Source organism: Anser anser (assembly GCF_964211835.1).
Source record: "Anser anser genome assembly, chromosome: 23".
Classification (NCBI taxonomy): domain Eukaryota; kingdom Metazoa; phylum Chordata; class Aves; order Anseriformes; family Anatidae; genus Anser; species Anser anser.
The window spans coordinates 4,682,659-4,703,839 of record NC_139744.1 but is presented as its reverse complement, the minus strand read 5'-3'; the positions used below and the strand labels follow the sequence as shown (position 1 = coordinate 4,703,839).

Sequence of the window (21,181 nt, the reverse complement as noted above, 5' to 3'; positions counted from 1 at the left end):
AAAGCCAGGAGGTAGGGGGTGGGCAAGAGGTGGGGAGGGGACGTCACCAGGGCAGCTGACCTAAATCAACCAAAGGGATATTCCGTACTCGAACACTCAGCAGTAATGATGTGAAAGGGGAAGGAAAACCAGGGGTGGGCATATTGAGTCTGTGCTTCCAAACACATGGACAAACATTACCTGCTGATGGGAAGTGGAGAATAAATATTTCTCAATTTGTTTCCAAATGGCCTTTGCTCATTTTTTATTTTTCTTCTTTTATTTCCTTCTTTTTTTTTTTTTTCCCCTTTAATTATATTATCCGTACCTCAACTTTTAAGCCCTTTAGCTTAAATCACATTCTCTCCCCACATCTTCCTTTCAGCAGGGGGTGTGAGAGAGCTGTGTGGTGGAGTTTAGTTGGCCATCAGTGTGAAACTACGACAGCCTGTGTGCTGGATTTGTGCAAGTGTCTGTGGGTGCAGTTTTCCATGATTCCACGCAGGTGTGCAAGAGAAGGTGTGTGTTTGTGAGAACTGTGTGGCCCCCCTCACAAGAAAATGGGCTGGTCACCTCAGGGCATTCTCCACTGCTCTGTCCATGAGCTCCAGAGAGCAGCCAGGGCAAGAAGGAACCTGAGAACAGCTGAACAATCACAGAACAAACCCAGCCCAGAAGTGCCCACAGCACACATGCTGAAATGCGGCCTTCTGTATCTGTAGCCCACTGCCTCCCGACCCTAGGAAGTTCACTGCCAATTTCAGTCCCCAACAAGGATGGGCCCACAACAGTTTGGATCCTTATTTTAATTCTGTAACACAAGATTCAGAGTGTAAGACTGTGGTGCCAGTCACCCCTCCCTGCTTCTCCAGGCCAGGACACAGCTGCACTCCCCATGGCTAGAGAGTTCAAAAGGATGGTGTTAGCTTTATGTACAGGGAGACAGGCTGAGAAATCCTGCCCTCTTCGAGCAGGCCCAGCCCTACGTAGATCTGCTGCTGGTGCAATGTCAGTGGTGTCTGGGGTGGGACAGGGGTCCCCCATGGGGAAACCAATGCCACACATACTTCTGTGACTCATGGGCCTGGAGCTGAGTCATGCAGGGGCTGAAACCTTGGGCAGAAGTGGCATTGAACCAGAGGAACATGGGTCCTATTTACCCTGAAGGCGGTCAAGGCCTGAAGCAGATTGCCAAAGAGATGCTAGGGGAGCTCCATCCTTGGAAGAGTTCAGACTTTGCCTGGACTTGATCCTGAGCAACCTGATCTGATGAGACCCGCTCTGAACACAGGGTTGGACTACGTGCGTGCTGGAGGTGCAGCCTGTGATCCTCTGGAGGGTTTCTCAGATGACCTCTCGTTCGGACTGCTCAGGAAGCATGGGGCAACATGCACAGTCACCACATCTCAGCCTTGGAGGGATGCTGTTGACAGATCACTTTTCCTGTTAATTCCCAATGTGACCCTCGATCACATACCGATATCATTCATGACATCAAAAGCGGGTGGAGGGAACAGCACTCATGCACACTGCTGCTCATGTAAAAAGATGCATGAACTCATGGATGCACTCACAGACACTCCTGGATGCATACTGGAGTATATTTGGGCACACACAGACAGGTACGTGTTCACACAGCAAAGAAAGAAAATTCTGCTCTCCTGAACTTCAAGGTTCTGATCTCACTTTCTCCTGTCTCTGAAGGAACATCCTGGCTTGCTGAGGCCCTGCTGTGTTTTTCCTCAGAAGATATCGAGTGGTGGAAGACCCTGAATCCTGAGCAGCAACTCCATCTCCTCCTTCCTCCTGCCCCTGGTATCTTCCCACAGGGGTGAGGGGAAGGTCTACAGAGTGGTTTCTTTTGTTGCTGCTGGGTTTGGCTGAGAGCTGAGAGCTACTGCTCTTCATTCTGGACTCAGCCATCTACCTCTTGATCCAGACTGGGAATACACTCATGATGGTGGAGCCCAACCAGCCCTTGCATCCTTCCCTGTAGTTTATCTTTGGAAACCTCCCATTCACTGACATGTGCCACGTCTTGGTCAGGATGCCTCTTACGCTTTTAGATGCCTTCTCTGCAGATAGGACAATTTACTTTTCCAGCTGTGTGCTCTCGCTCCTCTGCCTCCACTAGTGGGCCTAAACTGGGATGTCCTCTTCTCACTCATGACCTAGGACCAAGCTGTGTGCATCTGCCACCCACTGCAGTACTCCAGTCTGGTGGGAGGCCTGTGGTCTGAGCTCCTGCTCCCCTCATTGGCACAAGTGGCGCTCACCCTTCGTTTGCCCTGCTCTGGCCCTACACAATCACAGCTTCTTCTGGGATTCGCTATCTCTCATGCAGCTGGCTTCTGCAGAGAGCTTCTGGACTGCTGAGCTGCTTGACTACAACAGCACCACCAGTTTTCCTGTCCTCCTTGAGCTCCTGCAGGGTGCTCCTGGTCTCCTTCTCAATGTAGACATCTGAGGAGACACAAGACACTGTCTGCTCACTCTCCCTTGGCTGCACTTGTATCATGCCGGGGGCTACATTCCCTCCTCTAAACCCAATCCATTGCCAATGTCTCCCTCAACAAAGTGGTGTCCATCTTCCCCAGGGCTGTGATGTCCTGCTCCATGCACCAAGTCTCCCACTCCCTCTCCTATCCCCTCTCCTCTCCCGTGCCGAAGGAGCTGCCTCAGCCTCTCCCCGCACCCGCCTCCGCGTCCCGGGCTGGGCTGCAGGACGGGCAGAGCCCCGCTGGCAGCAGCCCAAGCCCTGCCCGCCCCCAGGCGCCCAGCACTCGCAGCCCGGGCCAGCCCCCGAGCGGCCCCGGGGCGGAGCTGGCGGCGCCGGGCGGCGGCGGCGGGGAGGAGGCGCCGCGGGCGGAGCAGAGCCGGGGCTGGCGGGGGCAGCGCGGCGCGGGCGGCGGAGCGGCGGGATGCGGCAGGGCCGGGCCGCAGGGCTGGCGGGGCTGGCCGCGGTGCTCCTGGGTGCGCGGGGCTGCCGGCGGCGGGGCCGGGACGGGGGCTGCGGGGGGCCGGGGCTGCCCTCGCTGCTGGCCCGCCGGCTTCTCACGGACCTCGCTCCCCTCTGTCCTCCCTCTGCAGCCGTCCCGTCTGCCTCCAGCGAGCTCAGCCGGCCGTTCCCTCACACCTTGCCTTGCTCCCTGCCTTCCTCCTCTCCTTTCGGCACACCCCCACTCGTTCCTGCCTGCTTCCCTTCTCCTCCTGGCTCGGCTCGGACCCTCCTTCCAAACAGCCCTGCTCCGACCTGGTCCCCAAATAACCATTCCCGGAGAAATGCCTTTGTGTGCTTTCTTCTGAGAAAATGCCCCCATCAGCTGCCAACCGTTTTCTTCTCCCCTCTCCCCTTGCATGATATTTTGGTGGTAGCAAAGCCCTTTTCTGAGTTGTCTCCTCCTTTTCTTCTTGGCAGTGGCTACAGGCAGAGCCCAGGTGCAGCAGGAGCCGTGGGCAGAGACCAGGGATGGCACCGGCATCAACATCACCTGCTCACACCCTAACATCCAAACCGATGACTACATCCACTGGTACCGTCATCTCCCGGGCCGAGGCCCCGCATTTCTCGTGAGCAGTCGCAAAGACTCCAGACCAGTGTCAGACCCGGAGGGGTGGCTGTGGGTGGCAGCAGACCGCCGGTCCAGCGCCCTGTGGCTCGCCCAGCCCCGGCTTCGGGACGCGGCGGTGTATTACTGCGCCCTGAGAGCCACGGGGAGAGGAGCCGGGGCTGCGGCCGGGCAGGAACCGTGGCGGGCGGGGCCGGGCGTGTGTGGCGGGGGCGAGGCAGGGGCACAGCCCCCAGGGGGCGCTGCCGCTCCGCCCGCCGGGACCACCTCGCCCCGCAGCCCCGAGGGTTCCCCCGCCAGCCCGGCCCCTCCAAGGCACTCCAGTTCTGCTGAAAGGGTCTGGAGCCTGGGTGCAGCTGAACGGAGATGGCACCAGCCTGGCAGAGATGTGTCCAGGGAAGAGGCACTGAAACACAGCTCCTTTCTCCTGAGCCCTCCTTTTCCTCACGCTGCAACAATCACCCTCTGGTACTGCCAACTTCAGGCCCCAGCAAGGACCGTATCAGGACAGTTTGGGTTCCTGGTTTAATTCAAGGTAACAGTGTTTGGAGTGCCTCAGCGTGGCTGTCCATCGATGACCTTGGGATGTATAGGAGAAGCAGACTGCTGTGAGGCTCCTGATAGTGCCTGTCAGTGAGGGATTTCCACCCCTGGACACTGCCAGGTCCTCCTGGGAGTCAGTGCCGGAGCCAGGCCCATCTCCTCACACCTGTCTATAAAGGCCTGCCAGCATTGTCTCAGAAATGCATCACAGGGGGCACAGATTCCCATCCAGCCCACATCAGGCTGGTTCTCCTGAAGGCAAAGGGGCAGCTCCACATGAGGGATTTCACAGCAAAGGGGACTGCTCAGCTTAGTGGGTGTCTCATCCAAGCTAAGCTGCCTCATGCAAACACAGAAGCAGATCCCACCCACAGTTTTATCCATTTGCCAATGACACGTGCCCAGAACTTCACCCAAGGTTGACATACTGTCTCCTGGGGCATTGAAGGTAGGCAATAAACAGTAGGGCAATTAACAAACCAATGTCTCCAGGATCTACCAGTCCTGTATTGAGTTGCAACACAGGCCAAGCCCTTCCAGGGCCATGGGCCATCCCAACAAACCAGAAATGTTTGTCAGAGCTCTGCCTGGGTCTCTTTCCTGTTGTGTACCCCACACCTTAGCCCTGGCAGTGCCATTCCTTCACCTGGGCTAAACTGGTTACGTTCTCTTGCAGCTGTGGCTGATTCCATTCCTCTGACACCAGGAAAGACAAAGGGTCTACCCCAGCACACCTTTGGCTCTTCTCTCTTGCCTGCATGGTTGATTCCTTCTGGACATGACAAGGCTGTACCAAGCAGGGCCATACGTGGATCTCTAAGGAAACAGCTCTGTAATCGAGCAGGGACAGCGTGTCCTGCTGATGGGAGCTGTTACAGAGGTAACCAGGCTCTAATGAGAAACTGCAGACATCAGGGGGCTGCAAAGCAATGACAGGAAAAATGTCTGCCAGCAGTCGAACTGGGCCTGTAAACAATGGGCATCCTTGAAGTGCAGCTGGGCACCAGAGCGCTGCAAACATCCTGAAGATAGCCTCTACATAACCAAAGGAAGAAACAGAGAAACAACCTTTTGCCTGAGCTGGAGCAAAACAAACGGTCAGGAAAAGTGGAAAGGAATGTGAGGAAGTCCCTGTGAGTGCAGGTCCTGGGCCTGAGGAAAGCTGCTGCATGCCTGGGGGCAAGTGGGCAGCACAGAGCAGCGTGGGGGTATGCAAACTGCTTGTTGTCTTTGCACTGACCCAGCCCATGGGGGTGCAGGGTCCTCAGGGACTGGAGATTGCCGCGTATGGTCCATTACGGCTAACACCAATGCTGACTTGTGAAGTGTGTCAGCCCTGCATGTGTGCCACCACCTGGGCCCTGCCAAGTGCTGTGCTGGGGGCAGTTGGGCCTCATGGGACACATGTTCCTGCCGCACATGCCCATGTGTGCTGGCCATAGCCCCGAGGTGGGGCAAAAGAGGGGAGATGAAGGTGGAGTAGAAGCGGTGGGGCATCCCTGCACTTATTCCACCCATTCCCCATATCTGTCATCCATCTTCTGTCCCCACCTGCTTACCCAGCACAGCACTGTCCTGAGCAAGAGGAAGCCCGTTCCTAAGAGCCTGCAGGGTGCCCAGCCTCCACAGCCTCCCACAGACTCGTAGCTTTTCCCGTGAGGACAGCAGAGGTTGTGCTCTCTGTTTGCAGGACAGGGGGAGCTGTGGGCAGAGACGCTGCAAGGCAAGGATAGATTGCCCCTTGCTCTGTGAAAGCCAGGGATGTCTTCTGCAGCTGCAAGGGGCAGTGCCCAAGAGAGGACTCTCTGCAGCGTGTCGCAACCTCCCATTCTTCTGGGAGTAGGGAAGAGGCTCCTTAAACACCCATCTTGTACCCAGCAAGGGCAAAACCATTCTCCCTGGGCAGCTCAGGAGGGCATACACGGAGGGAAAATAACATCTACAGCCAAGGCTGGGATGCAGAAATCTTTAATGAGTGTACAGAGGAAAAGCAGGTCACTCTGAGCAGAGGCCCCTCAGTGCAGGGATCACCAGGACCAACTGAGAGGCAGCGTCCCTTGCCCATGGCGCAGATCATGCAGGGCATGTGTCTGCTGTTACCGCAGTGGGAGGGCGGTCTCTGAGGAGCCCCACAGCCCATGGGAGAAGAAGAACACAAAGAAAAGGGAGAGAAGGAGGTAGGTGGAGGGATGGAAAGAGAGACATGAGGCATGTTTTGAGAAATCTCGGGGTAGCCTCTGGTCTGGCTCCTGCCAATGTCTGCCAGAGGAGGTGAGGAAAGTCAATCATTCTGCAAGCAATGGCCTGAAGATTCCTCCTTCTATTGTCCAGCACCATGGTCGTGCTGGAGCCCCAGGGCCATGGCCAGTGGCTTTAGCAGGGCAGGCACCTTCTGCCACAGTAGCGGCTGGAAATGCCCGAGAGGTCACAGCAGCCAGAGGTGATGGGGACTCCGTCACAGCTGAGGATGCTGCCAACGGCAGCGGAGGTGGAGGATCCCACAACGGTGTTCTGCGGGAAGGAGCTGAGGATGGGTCCGGGCAGGGTCACCACCACAGGAGAGGGCTCAATGACGACGGTGGAGTTCTGGCACTGCCTGACGCAGGGCTCGTTGCAGCTGCTGGCCAGTGGGGTCGGGCCACAGGGCCGGCATGGCAGGCACTGGTTGTAGCAGGACATGTCTTGGGGCTGGAGATGCACCTGGGAGAGAGGGCAGAGAGGAAGCAGAACGCATGGGTAGGTGAGGAGCAGCCCTGTTACCCAAAACAAAGGAGCCAAGACGACTGCTGAGGGTGGATGTGGAGGCTGTGCCAGGAGGCTCATGGTCTTCATCGCTTTGTGCTGACAGGGCCCTTCAAAGAGCAGCCTGAACCAATGAGACAATCCCGTAGCACGTAATCCAAAAAGCTGCCTCAGCACCATGTCCCAGCCTCTCTCTACACAGAATGTCTCCCTCCACCCCTCTCCCATGGCAAAGAACTCCAAGACCCAGCATAGCACTGAACCACCATCAGATGTGATGTCTATTGATGCAAGATCCCTTCTAGTTCAGAAGAGGAGGAGAGAGGGCTTCAGACACACCTGGTTCCCAAGGAGGATGAGGCGAGAGAATTGGATGAGAGAGCAGGGAGCTGGGCTGCCTTTTATACTGGTACTTCATTGCCGCAGGCCCAGGGGCACCCTTGGCAGAGGTAACAATTTTCTGACAAGCTCATCTTGAATGCAAACCGTTCCAACAGATGTTATGGTCTGTGTGTTGGTTTCCTGCACTGCTGCCTTTTCATTTCCAGATCTAGGCCATGGCCATTCCACAGCAATGGTTTCTTTAGAGTGCTGGGATGAAATGTCCAAGGATTTCTAGGACAGGAATGCATCAGTGAGGGCAGAAGACTCACCGGAAGTGCTGGACGGGTCCCCTCTGATCATCTTCATGGCTCTCCTCTGGACCCACTCTAACGGGTCTATATCTTTCTCATGCTGGGGGCCCCAAAGCTGAACACAGCACTCCAGGTGGGGTCTCAGTGAAGCAGAGCAGAGATAAGCTCTCTAATCTAATTAGAGCAGATTGAGCTCTCCTAACTTACTCATCAGACAATGTCTCTGTATTCTTTCCATGTTACCTGTCCTTGCTCCCACCCTCTGTGGCCTTCTCTGTCATGTTTGAGTTTAGCCAGTTGCTCCATGTTCATCCACGCAGTTCTCCTGGCATTTTGCCTGACTCTGTCTTTGTTGGGATGCATCGCTCCTGAGCTTGGAGGAGGTGATCCTTGAATATTAACCAGCCTTCTTGGGCCCATCTCCCCTTCAGGGCATTGTATCATGGTACACTGCCAAGCAGATGCCTGAGCAGGCCAAAGTCTGCTCTCCAGAAGTCCAGGGCATGAAGTCTGTTGTGCTTCCTCCTCGCTGTGCTCAGGATCATCAATTCCACTATTTCACAGTCACTGCAGCCAAGGCTGCCCTTGAGCTTCACATTCCCACCAGCCCCAGCTGCTATGAGAACGAGGTCCAGAATATAGCACCTCTCCTCATAGGCTCACCTTGTGCAGTCACCTGAGGGCCTGCTTGCTTGTGTTCACACATCTGCTCTTGTCTTGTGACAACCTGTGTGCAGCTGGCTTTGTGTGAACGCATGTGGGTGCACAGATTTGTGCATGGCTCCATGCAGGTATAGATGAGCACGTGCGTGTGTCCTTGTTTCCCCTTTATCACGAGGGAATGTGCACAGTGTCAGCACTCTACCCTGCTCTGTGCATGAGTCGTGCAGGGGAGCAGGTTCCCAGGGTCAGAAGGAGCCTGAGAGCCGCTGAACGGAGATGGCACCAGCCTGGCAGAGATGTGTCCAGGGAAGAGGCACTGAAACACAGCTCCTTTCTCCTGAGCCCTCCTTTTCCTCACGCTGCAACAATCACCCTCTGGTACTGCCTACTTCAGGCCCCAACAAGGACCGTATCAGGACAGTTTGGGTCCTTGGTTTAATTCAGGGTAACAATGTTTGGAGTGCCTCAGCAAGGCTGTCCATCGATGACCTTGGGATGTATAGGAGAAGCAGACTGCTGTGAGGCTCCTGATAGTGCCTGTCAGTGAGGGATTTCCACCCCTGGACACTGCCAGGTCCTCCTGGGAGTCAGTGCCGGAGCCAGGCCCATCTCCTCACACCTGTCTATAAAGGCCTGCCAGCATTGCCTCAGAAATGCATCGCAGAGGGGACAGATTCCCATCCAGCCCATGTCAGGCTGGTTCTCCTGAAGGCACAGGGGCAGATGTCGCTCCTACCTGTGTGGGATTTCACAGCAAAGGTTTCACACAGTGCCAAGAGTAAACTGATCCCCCCCTTGTGCCAGACAAATGCTAAGCATTTGGAGTGCTTCAGCATGGCTGACCATCAAACACCATGTTCATAGTTCCTGGGAGCCCTTCCAAGGGGCCCTGACCAGCAGCTTTGGCATGCAGGGCACCTTCTGCCTGAGTAGCAGCTGGCAATGCCAGAGACATCCAGTCCTGCTGAATGCTTTCATTAAGGCCAAGAGCAGTCGGAAGGAGGGCACCCTTGGCCAGTTTGTGCATGGTCCCCAACCGGGGCACACAGGTGGTGACAGCGTAGGTCACAAGGGGGCTTCGGAGAATGCAGGAAGGCTGGAGAAGGGGGCTGACCAGAGCCTCAGGATGGTGCAAAGGAGCAAAGAAAAGGATTTTCCTCTTGGGCAGGAAGCACCCCCAGAGTAATGCGGGGTGGGGGCTGGCTGCCGAGGAAGCAGAGCCTCAGGAAAGGGTTTTGGGTGCAGGAGGCACCCAGCCACACACGAGCCAGCAGCGCGCCCTTGCAGCAAAGGCAGCCAACGGCCTGCGGAGCTGGGGGGGTCAGGGGGTGCCCCGCAGTGCGTGGGGCCGGGCAGGTGGGGCGGGGGCGAGGCGGGGGCACAGCCACAGCCGGAGCCACGTGGGGGCGCTGCCGGTGCTTGGAAGTCCCCTTGCAGGGCCCGGAGTTAAACAGCACGGGCCCGAGGGAGCATCGGAACAGCCACGCTGGGTTTCCTCCGTTTTCTGCAGAGGTCTCGTTTCAGGAGCTTGTTGTACAGGCTTTGTCCCAAGCCCAAATCCAGCACCTCTGGCGCTGAGATGACGTCCTGGCAATGCCACAAATGTCTGTGCTGGACGCTGCCTCTAGTGACACCTTTTGGAACCTTGGATCTTGCCAAAGGACTGAGGCGTTGAGGAGTTTGCTGCACTAGTCAGCGCCGTTGAAGGTGTGCCCTTGGAGCAGGATTCACTCCTGTCTGTGTGTGCAGAGGTGCTGACTGCTGAGCAGAGGGCTGTGGTGGGGCGTCCTTCCCTGCCAGAGGGAGAGTGTGGCTCTCCTGAGGGGGTTGGGTGGAGGGGGGGGAGGCAATCCCATCTCCATTGACAGCAGAGCTGGGTGCAGGCCTCTGTGTCTGGCTGGGTTCAGGATGGCAGCGGGAAACCACTGGGGACACTTGCCCCTTGCTGGGGCTGCCCACCTGCCAGAAGGGGCAAAAAGAGGGAAGCACACAGTGGCCGTGTTGGTGTCCTTTTGCCTTACCGCTGACCAAGTGAAATGTCCTAGCCTTCACAGGCCTGCAGCTGTGAGCTAACGGCACAAGTGTGAAGCTCGCGGTGCTGGAGAACCTGTGACTAGCAATGGGGAACCTGAGGCACAGCAAAGATTGGCTGGATTCCTTTCTGACTGCTTTAACCACTGGCCCATCCCTCTCTTGAGAGCCTTGCTGTGGCAGAGGTGTGCCCCAAGGAGCAGCAGGGGGAGAGCTTTGCTCCGCCCTCTGTGCTGAGCTTCAGAGGCTGCTTTGAGCTGGCAGAGGGGGAAGTGAACTCGCAAGCTTGAGCTCCCTCTTTCCGGGCACTCCGTGGGCACCCTGTGAAGGCGAGAGCGTGACATGGTCCTGCTTTTTCTGGCAGCCTTGATGGCACTGTCAGACTTTGGTGAGATGTGACATTCAGGAGGGCAAGCTAGGGGCAAGATGGCATCCCATCATTTCCGGAGGGGGGAAATTGGAGTCCTGCCTCCCTGGAAGAACTGCAAGTGTTTTCTGTAGGGAGAGCAGGGGCTGCAGACCAGTAAAGGAGACAGTCTGGGAGATGTCAGGAGCAATAAGTGTGCAGGGAGGAATAAGCATCTAGACTTTTCCTTTGCAGATGCCTAGCATTCTTACATGCATTGTTGATAGGTATGTATGGACTCAAAGCCTGGCGAGGTACTGCTAAAAAGTCAGTAAGCTGACAGACTTGGGTATGGGAATTAAACAGCATCTGAAGAAAGAAGAGTGCATGTGTACTTAGCTCAGCATTTTACAGCCCCTGAAAAGGGAGATGGAGAGAGGAGACAGTGAGCAAGCTGGTGAAATGAGAGAGACAGGAGAGAAAGGGGGAGAACAGACACACCTTCAAGCAGTGCTGAAATGCTGTTCTGGCTTTGCAGGTCATGCACAGAAGGACTCTGTGCTGCAGTTTGCACAAGAAACCACCATCCAGGTGGGACACAACGCAACTCTGCACTGCAATTTCTCCACCAGCAGCTTTGCTCCCTACATCTTCTGGTATCAGCAGCGCCCGACCCAGTCCCCTCAGTTCTTGCTGCAGGTGAGCAAGTCCAAGCTTCATGTGCATTCCGGGAGGATCTCCTCTGTGCTCTCCATGGAGAACTCCCAGGTGCTTCTCCACGTGCAAGACGCCAAGCTCCAGGACAGCGCTGTCTACCTGTGTGCACTGAGCCCACACTGGTGCGTGCAGCATGCAGCTTTATACAGGAAGGTGCGGGTGCTGTGAGGAGCAGCTCCCTCTCATCACAGTTTGCATGGAGCTCTGAGCTGAGCCTGCCCAGCAAGGACACGTGGGGCTTGTGGTGAGCCAGGTGTGAGTGGCAGCCCCTGCTCCTGATGCCTGGCAGTGTGGTTAGCATAACCAACAGTAAGGCAAATATCCATAATGTGGAAGGGGGCTGTTAAGGTGCACCCCTGCCCCCTTGTCTCTCCCTCTCACTGGCCCCAGTATGTGGAGACACCCACCATTGTGGTGAGAAAGGGCATTAGTCACTCACTGCCACGTGCCAAAGAATGTGGACTGCACAGCTCTGTACAGCACAGCAGAGCTCTGTAGCTACACCGGTGAGCTGCCATGCAGATCCCAAGCTTCTCCATGAACAATCTTCTTCTGTATCAGGACTCCACAGGCAGTGAAGAGGATTCACTGCTTCGTGTGGTAAATTTTTTTTGAGAGAGGGAGAAAAGTTCACACTGCCTGGGGGGTATAAAAGGAACAGTTGGGGTCTGCAGGGCTTGGAATGTCATTCCTTTGGTTGTCTGAGAGCTCCACGTTTGAGGTGTGCTGAGGGAGATATGGGGGAAGACAACACAACTAGCCAGGTGCTGCCAAGCCAGACAAGGTGTTAGGGGTGGTGATAGAGGGGGCCCAAGCATCAGGGAAGCAGACTGCCAGGGATGTGGCCGTGGGTGGGTGCCCCCTGTGGCCCACCAGTGTGAGTGCACGTGACCCACTGGACCCACATCTTTTTCCCTGCTGACTCCTCACCCCTTACCCTATGGAACAGGTTGTCCTTGTCCCCTCTGGGCTTGTGACATCCCACACCACACTGGAGCCCCGTTCCTCTTGCAAAAGCTACGTTATCCCACCAGAACAGGACACAGCCAGAAACCCTGGGCTGCTGTGTAGCATGGTTCCTCCCTTCTTTCTGGGGATGTGGGAGAGAAATCGAGGTGTCTTCTCCTCACACAGGAAATAGGAACATCCCCATGCACCTGAGGGCCCCAGGGTAAAAAGAACAAGCTCAGTGGCAAAGACTGCCCTGACATCAGCCATGGCCAAGCAGTGCGTGTGCAGAAGAGAAGGCAGTTGTAGCTGGGGAGGTGAGGACCCCTCTGGGAGAGGAGATGAGAGCAGCCCCTTCCCATGATGTGGCCCCCAGAGTTCCCAGGACCCCTGACTGTGACAATCCTCAATGGTTGCTCCTGCTGGAGGAGGGAGAAACCCCAGGGGGCATTTGGGGCACAGTCAGACCAGAACATTTCTCGTCACTGAATCTCCCCTTGTTCCCCCAGCAGAGTCATTTCCGGCAGCTCTGTTCTCTCGGGGCTGGGAGGTGCTTTTCTGACTCTCTCTCCCTCAGCAAACAGGAGGGTCGCTCTCAGCATGCACCGCGGGTATCTCGTCCTCACTGCCTTCCTGGGGCAACTGCTGGGTAAGTGCTGGCTTTTAATCAAGACATAAATCTTCTTTCCCCAGGAAGCCCTCATCAGCCTTACCATGTTTATGTGGGGACCAACTCTTGAATCACAGGGAAAATGTTGGTAAATGTTGGCTCCCATTTCTGGTTCTTGGACCGGTTCCTTCAAGATGCTGTTATTCTTCAAAATGAGAAGAAAATGCAGAGGATAGACCTGAGGCGCGTCTCCTTTTTTTTTTTTTCTTGTACTTTCTGTCCTTTTATTTCTGCCTCTCTCTTCTGGTCCACCTACTGTCACCAGAGAAGATTTCATCAGTCTCTGCAGTCCCTCATTTCTCCCTTTCCTACAGAAACAGCCGGATTGTGTCCAAGGGGATACAGGGACATGAAAGCTCTCCTCCCATGGATATTACCAGGGTGTCCAGTCTGTCTTCTGCCTGATGTGTTCCTGCCATGGCCTCCAATGTCCTCCTGCTTGTCAGCACAGCCAGGGCTCCCTCTTGCCACAACTCACCTCAGCTTTGTTTGTACTGTTGAGCCTTGGAGCACCCTGAGATGACAGGGATGAGGAAGCAGGTTGAACCTTTTCCCAGTAGCTGCATGGGCGCCTCAACCTGCTGGAGGATGCTGGACCCAGCACACAAAGCCAGGCATGACAGGCTGTGCCCTGGTCCTCTGGGCAGAAGGAGAGCAGGCAGGAGGAGCAGGCACACAGCACAGCTCTCACAGGGTCCGCTCTGGCCAGGGAGCTCTGAGCTCTGCCCCCAAAACACCCTGCTGTGCCCCGGCCTCAGGACCTTTCAGCCCAGTAAAGGACAGGGAGACTTATCTCCCACAGGTCTGAATTCACTCCTGTTTGACTGCCTGGAGATTTCCTCACAGAGCTGCTGACCTTCTCTTTCTTCCAGAAACCATGGGGCAGGTGTCCGTCACCCAGGAAGAAGGACAAGTCACCGTGGAACAGGGAAACACCTTCCAGACCAATTGCACATACCAGAGCTCCACATTTGATGCATTGCTCTGGTATCATCAGAAGAAGGGACAATCCCCTCAGCTGATTTCTTATCAAGCAGGAAAGGGCACCAAGCAGAAGGACCGTTTCACCACGGAGCTGAACACTGATGGGAAATACAGTGTTCTGCGGCTGAAGGAAGTTGAGCTCTCTGACAGCGCCTTGTACCTCTGTGCTGTGAGTGACACCCTGGTGCAGGGAGCTGCCCTGGCTGAGCAACAACCCCGGATGGGGAGGGGATGTGTGTGTGCAAGGCAGAGCTCTGGGATGGGGTCCTCAGCTCTCCCCTGGCTGCGCTGCTTCCTCTGTTCACTCCAAGAGCTGACAGCCATATTCTCTTTCTCAAACGGGATGGTGTCTGTGGCTGAGCAGAGAGGGCTGACCCCGACTGGCTGACCTGGACCGCAGGGCTCTACTTTCCTCTCTTCCCGGTCTGACAGAATAGGGCAGAGTCTGCTGGGAGATAAGACTCCCCTAGGGGCTGGCTCTCAGCCCCTCAGCCCCAAGGTGAGTAAATTCCTGCCAGCCCATGTTAAAGCAGCTTGCTTGGAGCCCTGGCCAGCCCAGCCCAGAGACCCCTAGAGGTAGTTCTGACAGAGATTTGCAGGGTTCTTCTCTCTCTTCAATGAGTCAGTCAATAAACTGGATTTGCATCCCAGCCACCAGGTTACCTCCAGACCTTCAGCCAGTTCCTCTCCAAAGCTTGTGCCTAAGGGACAGAACTAATAGAGCAGCCCTTAGTGCCAAAGGCCCAAGAGCTCTCCATGTTCATCACAGCAAGCAATCAGAGCAAGAGATAAATGAAGACTTACAGCCCACTGAGTTTGTTGACGTCTCCTCAGGGGAGCTGGAGGCATGTGTGATCATCCTCAGCCCCTGCACAGGGAGCAGTGTCATAATGACCAGCTCCTGCGGCAGTGGGGGATTGCATGTCTGGGACAAGCTGGGTGTCCTGTAGGCTGAAAATGCCGAGACCAGGCAAGCTGATGAAGCTTCTTCTGTCTCACAAAGCATGTTGAATGTGGTGTTTTGATGTCCTCAGACTTGAAGAAACTCTTTTGTCTGCTTGCAAGAGCAAGAATTGAAGCAACCCGGAGAAAGAAAAGCTTGGCCTAGGCAGCTCCCAGAAGGGGGCAGCCATGGGCCCTCTTTCCTCTGTGCTCTCGCGGAAGGCAGCACCAGCCTCAGCCTTGTCTCAAATTACTACTGCTGAAATTACAACATGAAACCTCAGTCTGACATCATCCCCTTCTGAAACCTTAGAGCCATGGCAAAGGAGAACAGGACCTTTGGGGCTGAATTCATTCTTCTGAGCTTAACAGACCATCCCGGCTGGCACATCATCCTCTTTGTCATTACCTTCTCATCTCTCTGAAGGCTATGGGGAATGGCCCCCCTTTGTCACTGTGGGGAGTGACCAGCCCCTGAAAGAAACTCTGCTTCCTGCTCTCCTTAGGAGCATGGGTGCGGAGGGGGTACCAGGAACACCATTGCCTGTTTCTGCTCTGGTGCTGGGCCCCTTCTGAGCCTGGCCTGTGGGGCTATAATGCTGAGCAAGATCCTTGACTGTATCCAAACACGTTCCCTTTTCCCTTGTCTTTCACTCACCACAAGACATTTCCTGCTTGTGCCTCCCACCCCATCACAGTTCCCATTCTCTGAGGACCTTTCTGTCAATATATATATTCTTTACCAAGCAGTGAATGGCAAGTGAGTTAAGGCACTCAAAAAGGCTCCCCATGGAAGTGGTCACAGCAACAAGCCTGCCTGGAGTCAAGAAGAATTCAGACAACACTCTCAGACCTGTGGTTTCATTTGCAGGTAATCCTGCGTGAAGCTAGAGGAGATGGACTTGATGATCCTTGTTTGTCTGTTCTAACTTAGGATATCCTAGAGTTCTGTTATTCTCTGGTTTTCAGAGACAACGAGATGCTATGTGGACAATGTCTTTTTAAAATGTTGTTCTTGTTCTCCTCAGGTAACTTATGCTGCAGGCTGGGAATAGGAAAGATGGAATCAACAAGTTGACCTGTTCTCTAGAAGGATTTTGTCGTTTCCAAGACAAAAGTGAATCTCCAAATTGTGAGTGTGCTCCTCCGTCTCAGACTTCAGTGTTAGCCAGGAGACAATTCTGGCTCAGGAGCACCTATTGATTATTGCTCTAACCCTGGCAATAGATGTGTTATGTGTAGAAGGTCTCGGTCCCCGGGTGAGAGCTGGGACTGGGGCGCAGGCTAAGGCCAGACCCCAGAGAGGCCTGGCTAAAGGCTCCATCCAGTGATGGATCTGGCCATCTAGGAGGCTGGCCAGGCCAGGCTGAAAAGATTAGGCGAGGCCAGGCACAGGCACACATGCAGCAGAGCTGGGGCAGGGCTATGCTAGGCCTGAGCTTGTGCAGAGGCCCCGGGTGAGGGGTCAGTACAGAGCTGGGAGCTGTTGTTGTCGTGGGCTTTGGTGGTCTTGGTTCTGATGCTTGTTGCCCTTGTGCTGCCACTTGAGCCAGCACTGCCTCCCAGAGAACCTGGCCTGTGGAGAGGTCCCTCCATCCTCACACCATGGAGCAATAGCCCCATCCTCCATCTTGGTCCCGTGGCACTGGCAGCATGTACAGTCTGTGTGAAAGCAAAGTACCCCCACACCACAGAGCCCCGAGGTGTGTGCAGATGTGGGAAGGCCCTGGCCTGGTTTTGGGGAGCAGCGGTGCTGCCTGGAGCACAAGGGCCACTTCATCCTCACGGCTCTGGGAATGACAGAGGAGCTTGATGCCTGAGACAAGATCCCCCAGTGTATGCCCTGTGGTTGGGCCAGTGCATGCCCTGTGCCATTCAGGGCCCATACACAGATCCTGCTGAGTGCACACTCAGGTCCCATTCTCACTGCTATGTCTCAGCGGACACTGGGATATCTGCACCCACAGAATGTCTTTTCTGGAGCATGGTGGGGTTGTGCCACCTATGGGGCCTCTGAGTTCCAGGGCCTGATGAAAGCTGATCCATGCTTGGGGAAAAGAAAGCAAGACCGAGCAGCCATGAGTTTTTAGGCATCAGTCCCTGTCCTTGCCCTGCCTTCATAAAAAAGGAGTTGGGTTCACAGGGACTGGGGGCTCCAGTGTGTGGCCTGATATGACTGGTAGCAGTACGAACTTGTGGATCCCCACAGCCATGCACATCTTGGCAACAGCTGGGCCATGCCAGATGCTGTGCTGAAGGGTGACAGGGATGCACAGGGAAGCTCTACCTGCTCTCCATGCCCAGACATGATGCCCATGACCAGGTGGTGGAGGAAAGGTGAAAGTGGAGTAGAGATAGAGGGCCATCCCCAAGACAAATAACCATTCCCAGTTTCTGAAATCCTTTGGGATCATCTTTGTCTGAGCCTCCATCCCCAGCACAGCTCCACCCAAGGCAAGAGGAACACTCTTCCCCAAGAGCTGGGGCCTCAAATGTCAACAGCACTTGTCTAGGCGGAGACGTCACAAGTCAAGGACTGGTGTCCATTGGCTGTGGAAGAACTAGGGATGTCTTCCTCAGCTTCAACAGACAGTGCCTGAAAGATGAATTGCTGCAGTATGTCCTGCATTCCAGTGCCTAGAGGCATAAGGCAGTGCCCTCAACATATTCCCACTAAGGAATGGTTTTCTCCCTTGGCCATCTGTATGCAGAGGAAAAGACCACACAGGGACACACTCAGGGTTGCTGCAAATATTTATCAAGTCTCAGGAGGGAAATGAGTTGACTCCAAGAGGAGGCCCCGAGATCGTAGCACAGCAGGAGCAGACAAAAATCTGTTCGGCTTTTCCAATGGCAGACTTGCAACAGAGCATCAATCTACCTGGCCCACAAGGGGAGAGGGTCTAGCAGGTCACTCCAGGCTGGTTTCTGGGGGCCTCACGGAAAGGAGAGGGCAAGAAAGAAAAGAAAGAAAAAGAGTGTGTGGAAAACAGGAAAGGTATAAATAGGCCATGTTGTCATAGAATCCAGGTTGGCCCCTTCCTGTCTGTCTTTACAGGACAAACCAGAGATGGTCAGGTCCTCCTAAAACAACGGCACAAAGTCTGTTCTTCCGTCCATTTTTGTCCAGCAGCATGTTCTGAGTTCCTAGGGTCCTGGTCTGGGGCACTGTCTGGCATCTTTAGCAGGGGCGGCACCTGCTGCCACAGTAGCGGCTGGTAATACAGGAGAGGTCACAGCATCCAGAGTTGATGGGGACTCCGTCACAGCTGAGGATGCTGCCAACGGCAGCAGAGGTGGAGGATCCCACAACAGTGTTCTGTGGGAAGGAGCTGAGGATGGGTCCGGGCAGGGTCACCACCACAGGAGAGGGCTCAATGACGATGGTGGAGTTCTGGCACTGCCTGACGCAGGGCTCGTTGCAGCTGCTGGCCAGCGGGGTCGGGCCGCAGGGCTGGCACGGCCGGCACTGGTCGTAGCAGGACATGTCTGGGGGCAGGAGGTTCACCTGGGAGAGAGGGCAGGGAGGAAGCAGAACATGGGCGTGCATGAGGAAAAGCATGTCACCACACCCTGAGGGAACCAAGGCACAGGCAGTGCTGTGAGCTGGAGGCTGTGCAGGGATGTGCCAGGGCTTCTTGGCCTCATCCTGCCAGAGCCCAAAAAGAACCACCAGAGCCTGGCTACACTCTAGGCTCCAGCCCAGGAGCCATCATACTAAAGGCCCAGTCTTCCTCCATGACAAACCTTCTACCCCTTGACTCTCCCACAACCAGCAGCCCCAAGATTTGGCATGGAACACAGCTGAGAGCAGCTGAAAGGTCCATGGAACTGAGTCCTCCCATGCGAGAGTGAGGGGGACAAGAAGGGGCTTCACACTCACCTTGTTCCCAAGGAGAAGAAGGCCAGAGAAGTGGATGAGAGAGCACAGACCTGGGCTGGCTTTTATACTGGGCCTTAGCTGCCCCATGTCCAGAGGCATCCCTTGAAGCAGGGACTGTTTTCTGACAAGCTACTCGTGCATGCAAAACATCCCACCTAATGATACGGGATGTGTGTTGCCTTCCTGTGATGCTGCTTTTCATTTCCTGCTTTATGCCCTTTCCCCAAAGAAGGCAGCGTCTGAGTGGCAGGAAGGGAGGCCCAAGTATTTCCAGGCAACACACATCAGTGTGGGCAGAAGACTCAGCTCACGTGCTGGAAGAGTCCAGGAAAGGCAAATGAGGTTAGCTTGGGTGACTCCTTAAGGGCTCTTTGGGGCCCTTTTGGCTACAGCTGACCCAGCTCCTGCCTGTGACCTTACCCCTCCTGACACTGCCCTCAGGGAAAACCTGCTGGCCTGTTTTGCCTCCTCCTGCTCTGACCCAGGGATGTCTGTATAAGGGGAGAGGTTGTGCAGGGCCCTTTCTGGATCCCAAAAGAAAGGCCCAACAGGACATTGTCTGTTTTAGTTAGAAGGAATAAGAACATGAATGTAGACAGAAAGTAAACCTTTCATGTGCAGGTGACCCTGCCTTCTACCAGCATCGGACAGAGCCGGCTGGGTTTTCCCAAGACACACAGTGCAGATCCTGTCCATAGAGAATTCCTTCTTCACTCCCATAACTTCATGCCTTTCATTTATTGTTTTAAAAAATAAATAAAATCGTACACCTCCCCCTTACATGATGCAAGCTTATTTCTGTCATGACACCCACCAGTGATCAGTAGGGGCACTCCAGCACTTTCCCTTACCACTGCTACTCAGGCTAACAAATGGGATTCTCAGGCCTTAAGTGCAAGGCCCAAGAAAGCTGACGTTGTCTTGTCAAGAGCCCTGGCTCCAGTGCCTTCTGCAAGGCTCCCAGTCCACCTCCCCTCTCTACCACATCAAACCATGTACTTTGACCAAATGTTGTCCAGAATCTCTGCTGCACACTGTGTCACGTTCATGCACAGGTTCCTCTCTTGTGGGCACTTGCCTGTACTGGGGCTGCCTGGGACAGAGTTAACATTCCCCACAGCAGCCCCTAGAATGCTGTGCTCTGCGCCTGGAGCTAGAACAGCATTGCCATCACACCAGTGTTGGGGCTATAGTGGAGCAGTGCTGGCACAGCATCAAGACTCTCTCCAAGCCCCCCGAAGCCAGGAGGTAGGGGGTGGGCAAGGGGTTGGGAGGGGACATCACCAGGGTAGCTGACCTAAACCAACCAAAGGGATATTCCATAGTCAAACATTCAGCAGTGAAGATGTGAAAGGGGAAGGAAAACCAGGGGTGGGCATATTGAGTCTGTGCTTCCAAACACATTACTTGCTGATGGGAAGTGGAGAATAATTTTCTCCCAATTTGTTTCCAAACAGCCTTTGCTCATTGTTTTTTTTGTTTGTTTGTTTTTTTTTTTTTTTTTTTTTTTCCTTTTTCATTTATTTACATTATCACTATCTCAACTTTTAAGCCCTTTAGCTTAAATCACATTCTCTCCCCACATCTTCCTTTCAGCAGGGGGTGTGAGAGAGCTGTGTGGTGGAGTTTAGTTGGCCATCAGTGTGAAACTACAACAGCCTGTGTGCTGGACTTGTGCAAGTGTCTGTGGGTGCAGTTTTGCATGATTCCACGCAGGTGTGCAAGAGAAGGTGTGTGTTTGTGAGAACTGTGTGGCCCCCCTCACAAGAAAATGGGCTGGTCACCTCAGGGCATTCTCCACTGCTCTGTCCATGAGCTCCAGAGAGCAGCCAGGGCAAGAAGGAACCTGAGAACAGCTGAACAATCACAGAACAAACCCAGCCCAGAAGTGCCCACAGCACACATGATGAAATGCGGCCTTCTGTATCTGTAGCCCACTGCCTCCCGACCCTAGGAAGTTCACTGCCAATTTCAGTCCCCAACAAGAATGGGCCCACAACAGTTTGGATCCTTATTTTAATTCTGTAACACAAGATTCAGAGTGTAAGACTGTGGTGCCAGTCACCCCTCCCTGCTTCTCCAGGCCAGGACACAGCTGCACTCCCCATGGCTAGAGAGTTCAAAAGGATGGTGTTAGCTTTATGTACAGGGAGACAGGCTGAGAAATCCTGCCCTCTTCAAGCAGGCCCTGCCCTACGTAGATCTGCTGCTGGTGCAGTGTCAGTGGTGTCTGGGGTGGGACAAGGGTCCCCCATGGGGAAACCAATGCCACACATACTTCTGTGACTCATGGGCCTGGAGCTGAGTCATGCAGGGGCTGAAACCTTGGGCAGAAGTGGCATTGAACCAGAGGAACATGGGTCCTATTTACCCTGAAGGCGGTCAAGGCCTGGAGCAGATTGCCAAAGAGATGCTAGGGGAGCTCCATCCTTGGAACAGTTCAAACTTTGCCTGGACTTGATCCTGAGCAACCTGATCTGATGAGACCCGCTCTGAACACAGGGTTGGACTACGTGCGTGCTGGAGGTG

The 21,181-nt window shown here is 54.8% G+C and overlaps 3 protein-coding genes, 1 long non-coding RNA gene and 1 gene segment (V, D, J or C); 3 read left to right on the top strand and 2 right to left on the bottom strand.

The window, feature by feature from the left end:
- LOC310885820 (M1-specific T cell receptor alpha chain-like) overlaps nt 1–21,181 on the top strand; it is a 373,370-nt gene that overhangs the window by 158,176 nt on the left and 194,013 nt on the right. The window lies entirely within an intron of this gene.
- On the top strand, nt 841–4,249 carry LOC310885879. The gene is made up of 2 exons (XR_014575000.1): nt 841–2,952; nt 3,398–4,249. It is a non-coding gene; the product is annotated as an uncharacterized lncRNA (long non-coding RNA).
- Nucleotides 6,366–18,839, bottom strand: LOC310885829 (feather keratin Cos2-3-like). The gene is made up of 2 exons (XM_083809638.1): nt 18,653–18,839; nt 6,366–6,791 (listed from the first exon to the last, which is right to left on the bottom strand). Exons 1-2 carry the CDS (start codon nt 18,749–18,751, stop codon nt 6,465–6,467), a joined length of 426 nt encoding a protein of 141 aa, XP_083665764.1. The 5' UTR covers nt 18,752–18,839; the 3' UTR covers nt 6,366–6,464.
- Nucleotides 10,557–21,181, top strand: part of LOC310885821 (T cell receptor alpha variable 13-1-like) — a 27,828-nt gene continuing 17,203 nt past the window's right edge. The window contains exon 1 of the V gene segment in view: nt 10,557–11,207.
- LOC310885855 (feather keratin Cos2-3-like) lies at nt 17,039–18,480 on the bottom strand. The gene has a single exon (XM_083809658.1). The coding sequence runs from the start codon at nt 18,329–18,331 to the stop codon at nt 17,951–17,953; it is 381 nt and encodes a 126-aa protein (XP_083665784.1). The 5' UTR covers nt 18,332–18,480; the 3' UTR covers nt 17,039–17,950.

Excerpts from the sequence above, each read along its gene's own strand:
- LOC310885855 (XM_083809658.1), bottom strand. The coding sequence starts at position 18,331 with ATGCTTTTCCTCATGCACGCCCATGTTCTGCTTCCTCCCTGCCCTCTC.
- LOC310885829 (XM_083809638.1), bottom strand. The coding sequence starts at position 18,751 with ATGCCTCTGGACATGGGGCAGCTAAGGCCCAGTATAAAAGCCAGCCCA. Across the intron at positions 6,792-18,652 it reads TTCTTCTCCTTGGGAACAAG|GTGCATCTCCAGCCCCAAGA; the intron begins GTGAGTGTGAAG and ends CCTCTCTCCCAG.